Genomic DNA, 17227 nt, shown 5'->3' on the forward strand with positions numbered 1-17227 from the left:
TGAAAACGCAGCCAAATCAGTATACTAAATTAGTAATGCTAGCTAATCAGAAACAAACATGTGCTTCATCATACTCCTTTGGGGTTTCTATATGGGTATTCTTCCATTTATATATATTTATTTTTTAACCAGACATACTGACTCTATATAAAAAATATATTTCCCTACCGTCGTCTGCTTATAAGCCAGCTGCTGTTGTTGCTTTGATACTTTCCATTAAGACCTACTTGTTCTTTCCCAGAGGCACTGAAAATGTTCACTGTGGTGTGAGTCATACTGATGGCTCCTTTTTGTTAGAGGATGAATCAGTGTGGGTTACATAATTCCAGAATGGTTTAGGGGAGCAGAAGAAATGGCCTGTGTCTATCTTCTTATAGTTCAGTCCATTCCAGAAATCTATACACAAAAAGTAGTCTTTTCAATCTAGACCAGAGGCTTCTTCAAGCACTTTGATTGTCTTGGATTTACAGTAGAAGCAAAGCATGAATAGAATGGCCAACATAAAGTTATATTTCACATGTGACTATTACACTAGGATGATGATACGCCCTTTTTTCAACCTATGTAAGAGAGAGTCAAATTAACTTAGTAAATTAAAAGATTATATCAAAGGACCTTAAAAGAGAAGAAAAAAATCTATTTTTGTGATTGGAGAAAATACAAATTATACAGGGTAGGTGAAATTTTTATGTCATTCAATTTTGTTAGAATGTAGCAAGCCAATTACATAAAATTAAATTTCAAGCTTGATTGATTTTTTAAATATTCATTTTAAACACTGCGTTTGGTGTTTATTATATTATACAGGAAATACCAAAGAAGGTCTGCTGCATCCAGGAATTAAATGAAACCTATACTGTCAATAGCCTAGCTGGGGCTTTCGATAAAGTATTATGACATTTCTATATTATGCAGCACCATAAAATGCTAAACATACATAGAACACAGGACTATAAGTTTCAAAAAACACATACTCGAAACTAGAGTGTTTGGCATTTATAGCTGGCTAGCACAGGAAGATAATGAGGAGTTTGATACCTTGGAAATCATAACTATGAAATATATAACAATAGTTTCCCACCAAGATGGATCGTATATCATGCAATATTGGAGGATAATTCAAGTCTGCAATGCAATCTGCTTTTCATTTCACGTGCAGGGTGATGGAAACCATAATTTACCCAGGTAATACTCATGTGGGAAATAGTGACAAATTTAGAGCAACTCATGACAAAAAAATCCACATAGGAAAAACATGAAAGATTTGATGTCCTCTTGGCTCCCAACTTTTTTCCCCCGACTATTCTTGCCCTTCTCCATAAGTGGAAAATCTTTGTGTTAATACAGTTTCATGATGAAATACAAGTATTTCTTTAAAAATATAATAGGACATATACAATTATTGGGTAGTATTACCCAAATAGTTGATTGAGATAAAGTGGGATAAATCATTTACATGATAGTATCAAGGTCTCCAGGAAAATCTGAATTTAAATAATTGTCTACTAAAATCACTTCCCATGTTAAGATGTGCAATGACTCTTCTCTTATACACCAATTATTTCTTTATCAGAAAACTCTTTTATGTCATATAGAAGTGGAGTTGAGGTGACATAGGACCAGCATTTCTGGATTTTGAAAAGAGCTAAATGACTGGTGTTCTGCCTTGATTTTTCTTTTCAAGATTTAATAAAATATTGAGAGACAGTAGGAAGCCAGGAGTAATTGTTAGTGAACAATAGAATAATCCTTTGTGATCTGACAAAATAGTGGGAATTCTATGGTCTTTTCTCCATCATCTGTGTGGGCTTTGGCCAGCTGTCACTCAGGTTCTCCATCTTGTACCTCTAGATGAAAATACATCTAGTTAAAGAGATGGTTAAGAGGGAGTTTGGCAGTGTGGACCTGAGTTCTAGCTCCATCTCTGACCTTATTTCCTTTTTTTTTTTTTTTAATAATATGCAGCTATCTCTCCACTTTAGAATTTATTCCTAAAAACTAAAGACACTATATAAACAATGGAGCTTTTCTCTTTTCCTTTTTTTTTTTTCTAATTAGACTAAAGCTTACATTCCCAGCTTCATCTTCCTGAAAACCAAAAAAAAAAAATTAGTTTGAACCAATAATCAAGAGACGGGCCTACCTTTTCATATCTGATGACAGTGGAATCATTTTAACACTATAACTTTCAGTGCTTCAGTGTTATGCTTCATTTGTACTTATAAATATGGTCATAGTGGTAGCAAAACATATTCTAGCCTTTCAATTATCAAAGCTAACATGAGAAAAAATAAAAATGAGGTTAATATAAATTCTCAATCATTTTTGTTTGGTGTTAAAATGTTTACTTTTGCAAATTTGTATTTTTTTAATTGTGGGGGGAAGACATTGTTTCAATTGACTTCGGTCAATTGACTTCAGATACTTCGGTTACTCTCACAGATAACACAGAAGGTAACATAAATTCCTGCATAAAATTCCAGTGAGAGAATGAATTTATGGTTACGACCAGGGGTCAGGGAGGTGGGGGGGGCGAGTGTGTTGGGAGGAGGGATAGAATGGGAGCTTGGGATTGACATATACAGACTGCTATATTTAAAATAGATAACCAACAAGGACTGGATAGCACAGGGAAATTTACTCAATATTCTGTAATAACCTAAATAGGAAAAGAAGTTGAAAAAGAATAGATACATGTATATGTATAACTGAACCACTTTGCTGTACACCTGAAACAAACACAACATTGTTAATCAACTATACTCCAATAGAAAATAAAAATTGAAAAAAAATTATTTAAGCATACAGGACCATCTTCCCAGCGTTCTTTACAGATTTTTAAACTTACTTCCTCTTATTTTTACCTAGGGATTGTTTTCTAAAGAGATTAAAAAACCAACCAACCAAACAAACAAAAAAAACAGTTGTCAAGATGGTTGACATTTTGAATATTGTATTTTAATTTCATTATAGTCATTTCCCCCTTAAAGTCAAGTAACCTTAATTTCTTTTACATTATTTTATGTCCTCTTTGCCAATTATGTAATCATTTCAGATATTCTACTTGAGTGTCTTTATACCTATTCAAAATCATTTCTTTCATCTTATTCACGCTTTTAAAAATTTTGAACACAAATAAAAAGTTGTATGACGTAAAAATAATACCAAAATTAAATCTTTTAGAAAAACTATCACATAGCAAGCACTCACAGAGAAGGTTTAGGTGAAATAGGCTTACACTTCAACAGCAGGGCTTAACTTAGATTTACATGTTTACCTACTTATAAACACCCTGACTTATATCACAAAGGAATTGTCAGAGCTTAAAGAAAATAAACATAAAAAAGAAAAAACAAATAGTTGAGAGAGACAGAGTAAAGGGACTATAAGGGCTACACTTTAATAAACCTCTTGATATATAGAAGTATAAATATATGTAATAGACATACTACAGTTAATAAAGGGTATGTCACAAAGCTTTGGCCTCAAAGCTTTTGGCCATTAAAAAGGAACTAGTATCAATTACAAGAATCACAGTGTTCCTAAGATTTAAGAATGAAAACAAAATAGAAAACTATAATTCAGGAAAAAATATCCAAAACTAAAATTCTGAGAAATTTCTCTCATACCTTCTCATAAACAGGTATTGGATAATGAAATAGAAATATTTCTATAGTAAGTATAATGGCAATTTTATTGGACCATTTCTTATGGTGCTTCTCAATACAGACAACTGGCATAAAGTTACTGGGCAATTTAGTGAAAACCAATAAAAATGGTGTCAGACATTTTGGTTCAATGACCATCTCTTGGTTTGATCCAAAGATAGAGTCAAATTATATAAAGGAATAAATATTTAACATCCAATCAAGCCTACATCTACAAATAATTCCCCATAGCCCATGTTTTGATAAGGATTAAATAGCAAAGACAAACATTTTCACTTGCCTGAAAGAACCTGTAGAGTACCTATTGGGTACTGCAGATTAAGTGCTGAATCATACTCCTCAAAACTCAGTTAACAAAAATAGAGTCTTCATCTGCCTTTCTCATCTGAGATACAGTAGGACCTAATCTTTAGGAAAGGTATGGAGAAGAAATAATGCATTAGCCCAAAGGAATAAGTCAAATCCCCCCTTTTATTTAGGGACCATCAACCTTAAAAACATGTAGTTCTACTGTACTTGTGTGGAAATTCTATCTCTGGTTAGCCACAGACTTCTTTAAGAGAGATAAACTCAAATTCCTGTAGAATCAGTGCTACTGATGTTAACAAAAGGTGGACATGGGCTGTGATATTCATGGCAAGATGTGTTTCAATAGAAGTAGTTGTTTTTAGTATATTTGAGGTCAGAACACCAATCACATTTAGTAACTATGAAAGTGATTTGAAATGCACACAGTGCTAAAAATATAGTTTTGATTTGTTTCGCTTTCCACAAAATTAAAAGTGAAATGCTACTACTCATTTGCCAGACATATCAACTATTTGGTCAAATTCATTTTGAGGGAATCTGGAGAATGTTCCATTGCTTTAAAACTTGCCTTTTTAGAAGAAAGAGTAGGCTTGCTCCCCATTCCCACACCCCAGGAGAGAAATGGTATAGAATAGAATTCTCCTGGAAAAAATTTTCAGGTCTGTATTCTCAAGGAAAAGTAATTTCTTATTTGCCCCCTCAACTCCCTTCCAGGGCCACACAGCAGTTTTGTTCTATTGCTTTTTTTTACCCCCTCCTGTAACCTTTCATTCTCACAGCACTGAAAGAGTTTAAACAAAAATGACTTTGTTTGGTTCTGCAGAATTAACACGACACTCAGGCTTATTTCTAATTGACTGCAGATGTTTTTTAAGCAGAGAAAAGCCTCAGCCTTGTGTGCATAATTCTTACACAGTCCTAATGGAGAGAAGTAAGTCCCAAATTAGCAACTTTTTAAAGTCAAATCTGGCTACGTGCTGCACAGACTTTGTTTTTTGTTGTTGTTTTTTGTTTTGGTTTGTTTTTTTTTTTCAATTTTCAAAGGGTGTCCAGATAGAAGATGTTTAAAAATCTATACAGGGAAGGCCACCATGTTTCTAAGAAACTTACAAAAGAAAGAAAGCTAAACTAATCATTGTGGCAGTGCATTTATGTCTCCCCTCTGCTCCTCTGCCTTCAGAAACAGAACTTTAAAAATTTCACAAAAATGTTGATCTCTGCACAACAGAGCAATAAGCTTTGGAGGGAATGAGGTCAACTCAAGGGTTCTGTTTTGACTATCTTGAGTCTGAGTTGCTGACATGGACAAACTTGTGAAAACCAGCTGAAGAAAGGGACACTCTGTGTACTTTCGACTCCTGGCTTCAACAATTTGCCAGTAAAGATGTTACAACCTCACTGTTCCTTCCAGATCCAAGGCCATGTGTTTATGTGTTTAGAACAGCAAGTTTTGAGGCTGCTTATGCTGTCTTTTTAAAATATCACTTTGATTATTGAGAACCTCAGAATTAGGCAGTTTGTGTACAATGTCTCTGCTCCAGAGGCCTGACCGTGGGACTGACTAGGGAAAGAATGCACTGCACAGCCCAAGGAAATTTGTGTTTTAGGTAGAGGAGGTGTGTGTCCTATTTTCTTCTTTCTTTTCGGTAAAAATTTCAGGACAGTTAAGCAAACTTTCAGAATATATGATTGCATCTAATGTGAAAATACAGAATCCCCAGAAATTACACATTCATGATTGAGAACAAAACATTTGAGTGGTTAGAGGGAGGGGATAATAATGCTAATGAACAGATAGGTCAGCCCCTGGTTTATACTTGAGATTAGATTTAGACAGATAGTCACATAAAGAAGAGGATTCCTGACTTTCCTCAGCATCTTCAGATCCTCACTCAACCTGTTGACATAATATTCTAGCCTGGAGTCCACTTGCTGCCCTCCAATCACTGGGTTTTTTGTTAATTTCAGTAATACACTTGCATTTTTATAAAAGTTCACCTCCACGTACAGCATCAACACTAGGTTTTAGTGACCTAGAAAGCATGGATTTACCATGGATTTTGCCTCCACGGGATTATTTTCAAGGATTCAGTTATACAATCCTTCAGATTCTAATTTAGGTAGAGGAAGCATTCTTTGGCATATGGTTTAAAATAAGACTTTTCAGCGAAGCTTAACATTTTGGGGAGAAAGGACAGAAAGATATATTAATTTCCTTTTTTTGGTAATTTATGATAGACCTTCCAGGAAGGAAGAGTCAAAGTAGATTACAACTTTGAGAAGCTAGAAATGGAATCTGACTTCTAGAGAAGTAGTTCTTCTCTTGCTCAAGCAATGTTTATGAAAAGAGAAAAGTCGTGAGAGCGTGTCTTACTGCTTTTTTGCCACATTGTAGGAAATTGTTATTAATAAACTGTTTATCTCATGAAACATTAAAAATGTAGGAATCTCTGAAATTGCCTTTATAATAAGACACTGTTCCTGATAGTTGGGAAGTTTTAATGGGTTTAGCCCATCTCTATACATATGAGAAGATTTGGGGCTTTAATGATAAATAATTAGTATGATATCTAAAAGTGGAAATAGCAATATGAAAGTCTAGGAAAGAAGAATCGTTGGAGACATGAGAGATGTCTTTATAAATACCATACACTCAAGAGTTCTTACAGATTAAGAGATGTTAAACTTCTATATGCCAAGTATCATACCTATCTAACCTGTTATTTTACCAAGCAAAGGCCAAAAGGATTTGAATATAGGTGTTAACAAATTATAAAACATATTTAACATTTAGAAAGAAAGAAAACACCAAAAACTCTAGAAAACCAAACCAACACCTTCTTTCAAAGCTTGAAGGAAAAGGGGATTATTTTTGAAACATGTTCACATTCAAATAGCAGTAGAAAGACTTGAATTATCCGTAATCAAGGAAAACATTTTAAGCCAATTTCAGCCAAGAACACTAACTCAGAATATTGTAATTAGTGAATAGTTGTGTTTTTTTTTTCCACGCAATACCAAAGAGCTTGGGCACACTGACGTGTAGGGATTTATATCCATGAAACAAAGCCTTTCCTCAATGCCTTCGAAGTTCAATATTCAGCAGTTCCAAACGCACTTAATTTTTGGTTTCTTTTCCTTCAGGTTTTAGTCCCTGTTTGTTACCTGCTCTATTTATTTACCTCTAAAGCACTATAGTGAATAGCTTTTAGCTGAATAACATCGGCTTTTAAAGGGAATTCATAGGGTGCTATTCTCAGGTTATCTTGTAATTCACTGTTTTTAATGGATGGGTCTTTTTGTTGAACTAAGGATTTCCGACCTTTAAGACTGTTAGTATTTCTAGGTGATATTTACTCTGTTGATCTCTGGCTTTCATTGTCTCTTTGCACTCTTGGTGTGCAGTTTCTATGTTTAAACTAGTGATTTCATGTATTCTGAAACTAAACAATCTCTTTGATTTGTATACTTTCTGGTCTGGGCCTATGGAAACACTCTCCTAATGTACGAGAGAGATGTTGAAATCTTGGTTTCAGATAAATTCTAGTGCTTCTTGTTGGAGGAGAGGAGTCCCTTGATGTAGCTTAACAACTCTTGATTTATTTTCTATTTGATTTTTGTTCATTATAGCTCATAATATCAGGTTTTGGCATTTCAGAAAGGAGGAAAAGAAAAAATGTCTACAAGATGTTCACACTGTGGTTTATTTGCTACTTTCTGGGAATGATCAAGGCTAAACTGGTACACCTAAAGTAATACTGTTTATTCCCCAAGGATAATATCAGGTTACAAACTATCTACCAGATGGTTTGAGGTCAATTCTCCTAGGCTGGGGTAAGATTGAGAGGATATGCCTATAATTACCAGTGAAATATTGTTTAAAAAAATGCTTAAGGAGGTTGTAAAGGAAAGAATCAAATAAAGGGGTGTGTGAAAGTGGAAAGGGTCAGTGGAAGGAGCACTTTTTATCTTAATAATTTGTTCTACACTTATGGGCTCATAAGCCCATAAGCAAGGTTGAACCTTCAATGAACATCACCTGGAGTTATGAGACTCACCCCTTCTGCTCTCAGCCAGTCTGCCTGGATCCCTGTCCCATGGAATAGCCCCTGGAACGAGAAGCTGGAATGGGAGTGGCATGATGACTGTGATTCACTGCCCGCTAAAGTGGATGCTGTCCAATCTTCCCCAATGACTCCTATGTTAGCTAAGCAGTACCGTTTGTGGAGAACATGGAAACCTCTCAGGAGTCTTCGAAGAATAAAAGCAGTAATCAAAAGTGAGGTACTTAAGCAGTCCCAACAAGCAAGAAAATGCAACAAATACCATTCCATTTACTGGCTTTCAAAAATTGAAAAAAAGGAGATGTAGCACCAAAGTGCATTTAAGAAAGAAAAATCAAGACAGTATAGCAGAAGCTGGGGGAGGAGGGAAGACATGGAGTAAAAATTCCCTCTGAGCCCACGGAAAGCAATAAGAGTTCTCATTTAACCTCAGAAAATGACTTGAGAATCACTTGCACTTTGAAACGATTCTAAATTGCAAACTAATTTCCCAGTGGGATATGTTGATGGCCTACTGTACACAGCATAAATAATGAGTTTGCAACCAGGACCCCAAATAAAGCAGTGCACGTTCGTGGAATTTATGAACATTTTTTTTCCCCAACTGACATTGCAATGTTAATGCTCCCAGTTAGGAGTTTTACTATGTCAGCAGGTGAATTCCCTAGTAGTAAATCGAGCTTTAATGGAACATGCTGGTAGGAATGATTATGCTGTTGCACTGTAAAACTCTGGTGTCAGTATTAGATTTCTAGAATACTTGGACACAGCCTGCTACCTACCCTGATTGCAGATGTTCTTGGCTGTTTGACTTTTAATGCTACACTTCAAATTGGCGACGACGAAGTAAGATTTCTAACTTATAAAGAATTTTAGACCTGGAAAATACAATAACATCTAACCAACCCTTCTTTTCTATACAAGAAAGAAATCTGAGGCTTGAGGAGTTACATAACTGGTTAGATGATACCCATTATAAGTGGGAGAACTGGGGTGCTAACCTAGACTCCTCTGGTCCTTTACTGCTCTGTTCCTGTCTCTCTTGAGGATGCTGCCTTTTGCCAAAAAAAAAGGTGAATGCAATAAATTTTATAAATGTGTTTAAGAAAACCAGACAAAAATATGAATCTGAAGTATAACTTCATAACAGAAAACAAAGCGTACAACCTGTTATATCTGAATATTCAGACGTCTCTGACTGGGAAACAGGCATACAATGAGAAGTCTACAAGCAAGTAATAGTAATAATAAAGATATTACTAGACTGGATGTCACTGCAGAGTTTTTATGATGCCTATCAATAACTCATTGAGGTTAAGACCAGACGATCCTTACCTGCCTTCAAAAGTGAAGAAATAGAAACAATCAATGTTCCTTTTTTTTTTTTTAAGACATTTTGCCCTTAAATACTTAGCCTGTATCTCTTAAGAACCAGGATATTTTCCAACGTAACCACAGTATATTCATCACATTCAACACATATACAATACAATACTAATATCTAATAAATACTCCCTGTTAAATTTTCTCCAGTTGCCCAATATGGCCTTATGACTCCTTCCCCTCTCCCCTACCTGGATCCCATCAAGAACCATTCCCTTTATTTAGTTCTTATACTGCCTTATTTCATTTTCTTCTTCTTTTTAAATTTTTGATAAATTTTAAAAATAAAATAAAATTTATTTATTTTTTTTACAGCTGATTCTTATTAGTTATCTATTTTATACATATTAGTGTATGTATGTCAATCCCAATCTCCTATTCATCACACCACCACCACCACCACTTACCCCCCTTGGTGTCCATACATTTGTTCTCTACATCTGTGTCTCTATTTCTGCCCTGCAAACTGGTTCATCTGTACCATTTTTCTAGGTTCCACATATATGCGTTAACATATGATATTTGTTTTTCTCTTTTTGACTTACTTTACTCTGTATGACAGTCTCTGGATCCATCCACATCTCTGCAAATGACCCAGTTTTGTTCCTATTTATGGCTGAATAATATTCCGTCGTATATATGTACCATATATTCTTTATCCATTCATCTGTTGATGGATATTTATGTTGATTCCATGACCTGGCTATTGTAAATACTGCTGCAATGAACATTGGGGTGCATGTGTCTTTTTGAATTATGGTTTTCTCTGGGTATATGCCCAGTAGTGGGATTGCTGGATCATATGGTAATTCTATTTTTAGTTTTTTAAGGAACCTCCATACTGTTCTCCATAGTGGCTATATCAATTTACATTCCCACCAACAGTACAAGAGGGTTTCCTTTTCTCCACACCCTCTCCAGCATTTGTTGTTTGTAGATTTTCTGATGATGCCCATTCTAACTGGTGTGAGGTGATACCTCATTGTAGTTTTGATTTGTATTTCTCTAATAATTAGTGATGTTGAGCAGCTTTTCATGTGCCTCTTGGCCATCTGTATGCCTTCTTTGGAGAAATGTCTATTTAGGTCTTCTGCCCATTTTTTGATTGGGTTGTTTGTTTTTTTAATATTGAGCTGCATGAGCTGTTTATATATTTTGGAGATTAATCCTTTGTCCATTGATTCGTTTGCAAATATCTTCTTCCATTCTGAGGGTTGTCTTTTCGTCTTGTTTGTAGTTTCCTTTGCTTTGCAAAAGCTTTTAAGTTTCATTAGGTCCCATTTGTATATTTTCGTTTTTATTTCCTTTACTGTAGGAGGTGGATCAAAAAAGATTTTGCTGTGATTTATATCAAAGAGTGTTCTTCCTATGTTTTCCTCTAAGAGTTTTATAGTATCCAGTCTTACATTTAGGTCTCTAATCCATTTTGAGTTTATTTTTGTGTATGATGTTAGGGAGTGTTCTGATTTCATTCTTTTACATGTAGCTGTCCAGTTTTCCCAGCACCACTTATTGAAGAAACTGTCTTTTCTCCATTGTAATTGATGTTTCTTAAGAAAGGCTTATGTTCCTTGTGGCTTAGGAAGGTGTAGCCTGAGTATACTCAGCCATAATTCTGAGATCATTCAGGTGTGTCTGTACTGTGGAAGACATGTGGTTTCCTCCACAGGAGCGATGTTCAAATTCTTAGCCACTTATCCCAGTGTGTTTACTCTGCTACATGTTATGGATTCTGCCCCTCAAAGCAGTTCCATTTATACAAACTTTGTCAAGCATCCTGCCCTTCACATAGCTGGCAAATAAGTGTTGCTTTACTGTACCTTCTTCATTAGACCCCCAAGCCTAAAAGTAAGATCTGAGTTCTTGCCCAGTGTGAGGATTGATGCCAGCATTTCAAAGCTGTCCCATCTGGACTTGGGGGTCAACCAGCAATCCTTACCTCATTGGTTCCTTTTCCTCCTCTTTCCATCAACTATTTTAGTCAACCCTCTTTTCAAATCCCCTACTTGATTTCTTCATCATCATTCTTTATAGATAAGCATCCTTTTCCATTTCTATAAAAAAGTCAGTCAAGAACACCTCAAACTGCCACCCATCTCCAGCACACTGTACCCTAGACCATCACCCTCTCCTTTCCTATACTTGTACTTCTATTGTCTGGATTCTATCACATTTTGCTCCAAAAGTTATCCACTCCTTTCATCCACCCTTTATCTTTCATCAGGCAAACATGTTTAAATCTCTTAAATCTGAGAGCCAGAAGAAAAGCAGAAACAAAAGACTTACTTGGCCATGTATCTCCCTTTAGCTCTTACTCTGCAAAACTTCTATAAAGAGCAACCTGCCCTCCTAGCACCTCCACACTTCTACCCCTTTCTTGTGAACACACACCTGCCACCCCACCCAGATACTTTTCACCAAAATTGTCCATGACTTTCCAGATACTCATGTCAAATAACATGTTTAATTCTTCAACCTACTAAGCTTCTCTGCTGAATCTGTCCCTGGAGAACATCTCCTCCTTCTTGTAACCCCTCTTCCTTTGGTATAGTGACTCTACTTTGTCCCGATTTTCCTGCAGCTGTTCTTGACAATTCTCAACATGTTTCCGTTTCTATCTGTTATATGTTGGTGTTCCTCAGGATTACATCATTAGTCTTTGTTTTTGTCCCATTTCACCTACTCTCTTTGGGTGAAAGTATGGATCTCGTGGCTGCAACTACCATTTGTATAACTCCCAGGTCTGCATTTCTAATCTAGACCTCTCTTCTGTGTAATAGACAAATATGTTCTACTGTCAACTAAGCTTCTTTTGCAGAAATTTACATATACATTTCTATCTATATAGATGCAAATCTGGAGACAACACCTTCTTAATTAAATCTGCCTCATCCTTCCACGTTCTCATCTTGAGTGACATATTCATCCACCCAGTTGACTAAATCAGGTAACCCAAGGATGTGCTCTTTATTTCTCACTCTTCCTTAAATTTTCAATCCAGTTAGTGACAACAATTCTATATATATTCTTTCATCTTAATGTCTCTCAAATCTTCTGCTTCTTCACTATCCCAGCTCCACTGCCTTAGTTCAGACCAATCAGCTCCCTCCCAGATTATGGGTTACTGAAATGGCAAGCTAAGTGGTTTTCCTGCCTTACCTATGTCTTCCTCCTTTCCTTCCTCCCAATGTAGATAGTGAGATGAAAAATATTCTTTCAATGCTCCACATTACTAAGGTTAAAAGCCAAGCTTCTTCATATGACATTGAAGACTCTGACATTTCTTGCCTCTCTACCCTACAGTCTGGAGCACATGCTAAATTGCCAGAAAAGTTTGGCCTCTCTCATCTCTATCACAGCATTTATATAGATCATTGTTCTTGGTGTTCATCTTCTCCCTTCTCCATAAGCTCCAAAGAGGGAGATAGGGACCATGTCTTTTAACACCTCACAATGCCTGGTTGCTAGTAAGTACTCAGTAATATTTCTTAAGCAAACAGATGGCCAAGTATCTAAAGTACATTATTATAATTGTGATCATACATTCTCAGGTATATGCTTTCATGTGTTTTTAATCTTTTTGTTCCATTGTATGCATTTACAAAATATCAAACGGTGCATTGCATTTCTTTTTCAATTCTTACCTAGCTCTTTAAGCTAATAATAAACGTATTAATTAGGAATTATTTTTTCTCAAGCATGTTTTATTACTTTGCATTAATTTACTTACTTAATTTCTTCAATAACTACATAGATAGTTATTCATCTTATCTCTATTTTATATGTGAGAAAACTGATGCAGAGAGAGGAGCAGAGTGGACCTTGGAAGCCAGAGGGTGGGGAGTCCAGAACCCAGCTTTTTAACTGCTCTGACATCCTGCCAGAGATCAGTGTCACACTGCTTTGGGGTAGTGCTTCATCCTAGGTTTCCATTCTATTCATTATTATTATTATTTTTTTAAATACCATTTATAATCTAGGGTGATTCTTTTTAAGTTGAAGTATAGTTGATTTACAATGTTGTGTTAGTTTCAGGTGTACAGCAAAGTGATTTAGTTATACATACATATATATACATATTTTTTCAGATTCTTTTCCCTTATACATTTTTTGTACACTCCTTAGAGCTTGATTTTCACAGGTTCAAGCATCAATTGCAATACACTTCCCAACTTGAAGATGATGCCTCTTCCCAAGACTAGCCTATTCTTGTTTCTAGCAGTCTGTAATATGTACATAGGTTGAAGAAATGTTTAAATAAAGTGTACTGAGAGGATTAAGAGAAATAGCCATGTATGAGTGGCAAAAACTATTAAAATCTAAAAGTGCTTAAACATTCCCTTCAGAATCCAAAGGCAGTAAAAGATATTTAAAGTATATTTAGAGCATCTATCCAAAGGGTGCCGTAAAAGATATCTAACAGTGATGGAGCACCCTTGTGCATTTTTTGCTATTTGTTGACTGAATTACGAGTGAGGCATAGTCCAGTCAGTGCCCATGACAGGAAGAGCTCTCAATACGTTCATATACCTCCAGAGTCACATAATCCAGAAACCTCCAACTATTATAAAATCTTTAAAAATAAGGTTTAATATTTTTATTCTAAAATACATGCTTCCAAGTGCTAAGTTCTTTGTAGAGTATTATCACTTGTGTCAGGGTAATGGTGACAGAAGGAATAAATCTGTTCATTTGTTTATGCCCACAGTTGGAAACAAAGTGAGTATCAGCCAGCATAATTCAGTTGACATTATTCTAAAATATCCTCCTCCCACATGAAGCAGGATTTCATATTTACAGAAAATATTTATCCCAAGCTGCAAGCAAAATTACATTGACTCTTTGTTTCAGACTCTTAATCACAATATTTAGGTAGGTTGCAAATGCCAAGTCAGGTGTCTTTCAACACATTGTAAGAATGAGGAATGTGGTGGAAAAGATTATACATTCTTCGAAGGGCTGCAATGATTTATTCAATTTGTAATGGATATCAGTGGGATAGCAGCATAGCCTGCACTTACCAACTTCTGACCAAGCAGATGGTCATTTTGTCACTGGCTAACTTGGATTGTTCTGGGTAGATCCATAACAGTGTGATCTGGCCACATTTGTCAAAAGAAGCTGAGGGAAGTGGGGCATTTGTTCACCTAGTCTTCACATTTGCTTGAATGCCAAGTGGAAAATACGAAGACATTTTATTGTCTGAACTGTGACTGTGTCCCGAGCTCTACAATGAAATTCAAAGTCAAATTACTCTCTCTTAACTCTCATCACAGCATGATTTTTAAATTAAAAATAAGTGTTTGCCCTTTCCTTTTTAGTTGCTAATTATCCCTGTATGTAAAAGGCATGAGAAGTTAAGCAGCAAAACCCAGTAATACAGACTTCTTTTTGGTGGAAAGTAATGTTTTAGATTAACTCATTTATTTCTTTTATAAGCCTTTGTTACTGATACCTACAATGTATCTGTCACAGAACTGGGCAACAGGAATGCAAATACAGAGATAGCTCCTCTGCTTTCAAGAAGGTTATAATTTCTTGGAGAAGACACAGAAAATTAGGTTACAGTGGAATATAAGTGCTTTAGCAGTAGGATGAATAAACGCTATGGAAAACAAATTTTTAAAACTTACACATTTTGGGGTTTAGCTGATAGCCCTATAGAGAAGAAATCTTTGCCTTAATCAGTGAATAGAAACTGACCTTAAAAGGTGGGTTGCCTTGTATAGGAGTGCAAAAACATTGCTTCAAAATGGTCTGATCTATCTTTCAACTTCTGCAGCTACAGTGGAGGGTGACTATGGAATTGGGAAGGAGTGAAAAAGGAAGTGACCTTTCTACTGGATCAAAGGAAAAACCTGGAGGTAAATGACCTTGAGCTTTTATCTCAGAAGTTATTTTTATTTCATCTCCATTTGAGATTTATAAATCTCTACCCATCACAGACGTGAAGTTGGGATGCATTTGCAGACATTTCAAGACACTGGAAAGATTTCATACCTTTCAATGGCTACAAACATTCCTTAGATTTAGGCAGTAGAAATTAGGAATCAGATTTATCAAAATGATTCAAACAAAGAATTGTGATTAATAGAGGCATAGAGGGCTCATGGATGAAATTTGACAAACTGCAGTTGCCGAGACTGAGAATTCTACACTATTATCTTGGAGGATTTCACACCCCAACACAGCCAGTCTTTCACAGACAACAAGAGAAGCCAGAGCCAGAGAATTATAATGATGAGGGGCGATCCGAACGAAAACCCCCGTCAAGACCCCTCGTCCCATTGCTTCTAGATAAGGTGACAAATACCACTGTGAGGCGGCAATCCCATTTAATAGGTTGCAGTTATACCTGCACATCACTCACTTTTCACGTTACATATGGCCCAAAGGTGAATGGTGTATTGTTTAGCTGCACATTTCTTGGCATGTCAGTGACTCTCCCTAAATATTTACAGGATGAATGAATACACTGTAAATTGTTCATTCCACAAAGTACTCTTTCCTCCATATTAATCTTTTATTAGTTATGATAAAGTTCATGTTAAAAGAATCCCTTCTGCTCTTGTTAAATACAGGTCTTAGAAGGGAAAGGGTGTACCAAACTTGTGTAGCTACTACTGAGTTATTCCAGTTCGACAGACCATGGAAAGCAGTTCTGAAACAGGGGTTCTTCAGTTGGAGAGATCCTCCTTGTGGAATTGCTTCCTTTTTCACCTACAGGTCTTGCCGTTCTATAAATATAGCTTAAATTGACAAAAAATACAGCAATCTGAGTTCGGTAGATTCTCACGGTGCATGTGAGATTGATAACTCTTTTGGTGAGACAGGAGTTTACGTGGGACCCAAAAAGCTGTCATGAGTGATATATCTATAATGACTCTTGTGGAAAAAGTCACTTCATGTGTCTCTATCTTTATTAATTAACAATAGAGATGTTTGTCAAAGTCCAGACCATGTTAAAAAAAACAAAGAAGGACATTTTAAGCCATTTTACAGGAAAGGAGAGAATTTAAAAGTTTTTCAAAAACTATCAGAAGATAGCTTAAATTTTACAATACCCATCAAGAATCCAAATAACCAAAAGCCAAAATAATCCAAGTCTGGCATTGTATCTACCATAATTCACACTATTGCTTTCAGACTAGCAATAATGTCCTAGTTCTTCCTGAATCACAGAATAAAAGTTAAAGTTAGAATAATTTTATTGGTATGTATATTTGATAATGTTCTGTTTATGTGTGAATATTGGTCAGTCATATAAATATTACACATTCATTCACTCATTCAAAAAAGCAATTTTTTTCTATTTGAGAGACAGTATGCTGGATACTGGGGGTACAAATAAATTGACTGCACTCAAGAAGCTTAAAATCTAGTGAATTAAAACTGGAACTTTGTGTTTGTTTTGTCATATCACTCTGGCCCATTGACTGTCACATTTGACTAAGATGATGGATTCACAGCCATTGTGCAAAAAAGGTGGGGGAAAAGGACATCAGAAAGAAGGAAAGGCTAACAAAAGGCCTTTTATCATTTATATTAATGGCAGCACCTTATTAGTAGTAGTATTTTTACAAAAAACTACTTTTTCCATCAAATTGAAAACCTGCTTTTAGGATACATCAGGCCAAAACTCATTCAAGAAATAACCACAGCCTCATGGTGGCAAAGAAAATTCAAGGCAACTGAAATCATAAATAGCTCATTGCTCAACTTAATTGTTTTTTCTCCTCTCAATACTGCCTGTTAACATTTTGCAATTGGAATGCTTTCCATCTGTGCTTTTACTTGAAATGT

At 35.7% G+C, this 17227-nt stretch overlaps 1 protein-coding gene across 38 annotated transcripts in view; it reads left to right on the forward strand.

Annotated features, from left to right (window-relative positions):
* The window catches only part of LOC307193308 (uncharacterized protein), a 1334119-nt gene that overhangs the window by 1094517 nt on the left and 222375 nt on the right, over nt 1-17227 (forward strand). For 22 of the 38 annotated variants that reach the window (XM_079935085.1, XM_079935089.1, XM_079935088.1 and 19 more), the window contains one exon: nt 15213-15288. The exons of 1 other annotated variant lie outside the window; for it this stretch is intronic. In XM_079935085.1, coding sequence (XP_079791211.1) covers nt 15213-15288 — 76 coding nt within the window. Of the gene's footprint in view, nt 1-15206; nt 15672-17227 lie in introns of those variants that run through there. 15 more of the 38 variants (XM_079935107.1, XM_079935108.1, XM_079935109.1 and 12 more) reach the window with 2 other exon arrangements.

The sequence above is a fragment of the Stenella coeruleoalba genome, assembly GCF_951394435.1.
Source record: "Stenella coeruleoalba genome assembly, chromosome: 10".
NCBI classification, from domain to species: domain Eukaryota; kingdom Metazoa; phylum Chordata; class Mammalia; order Artiodactyla; family Delphinidae; genus Stenella; species Stenella coeruleoalba.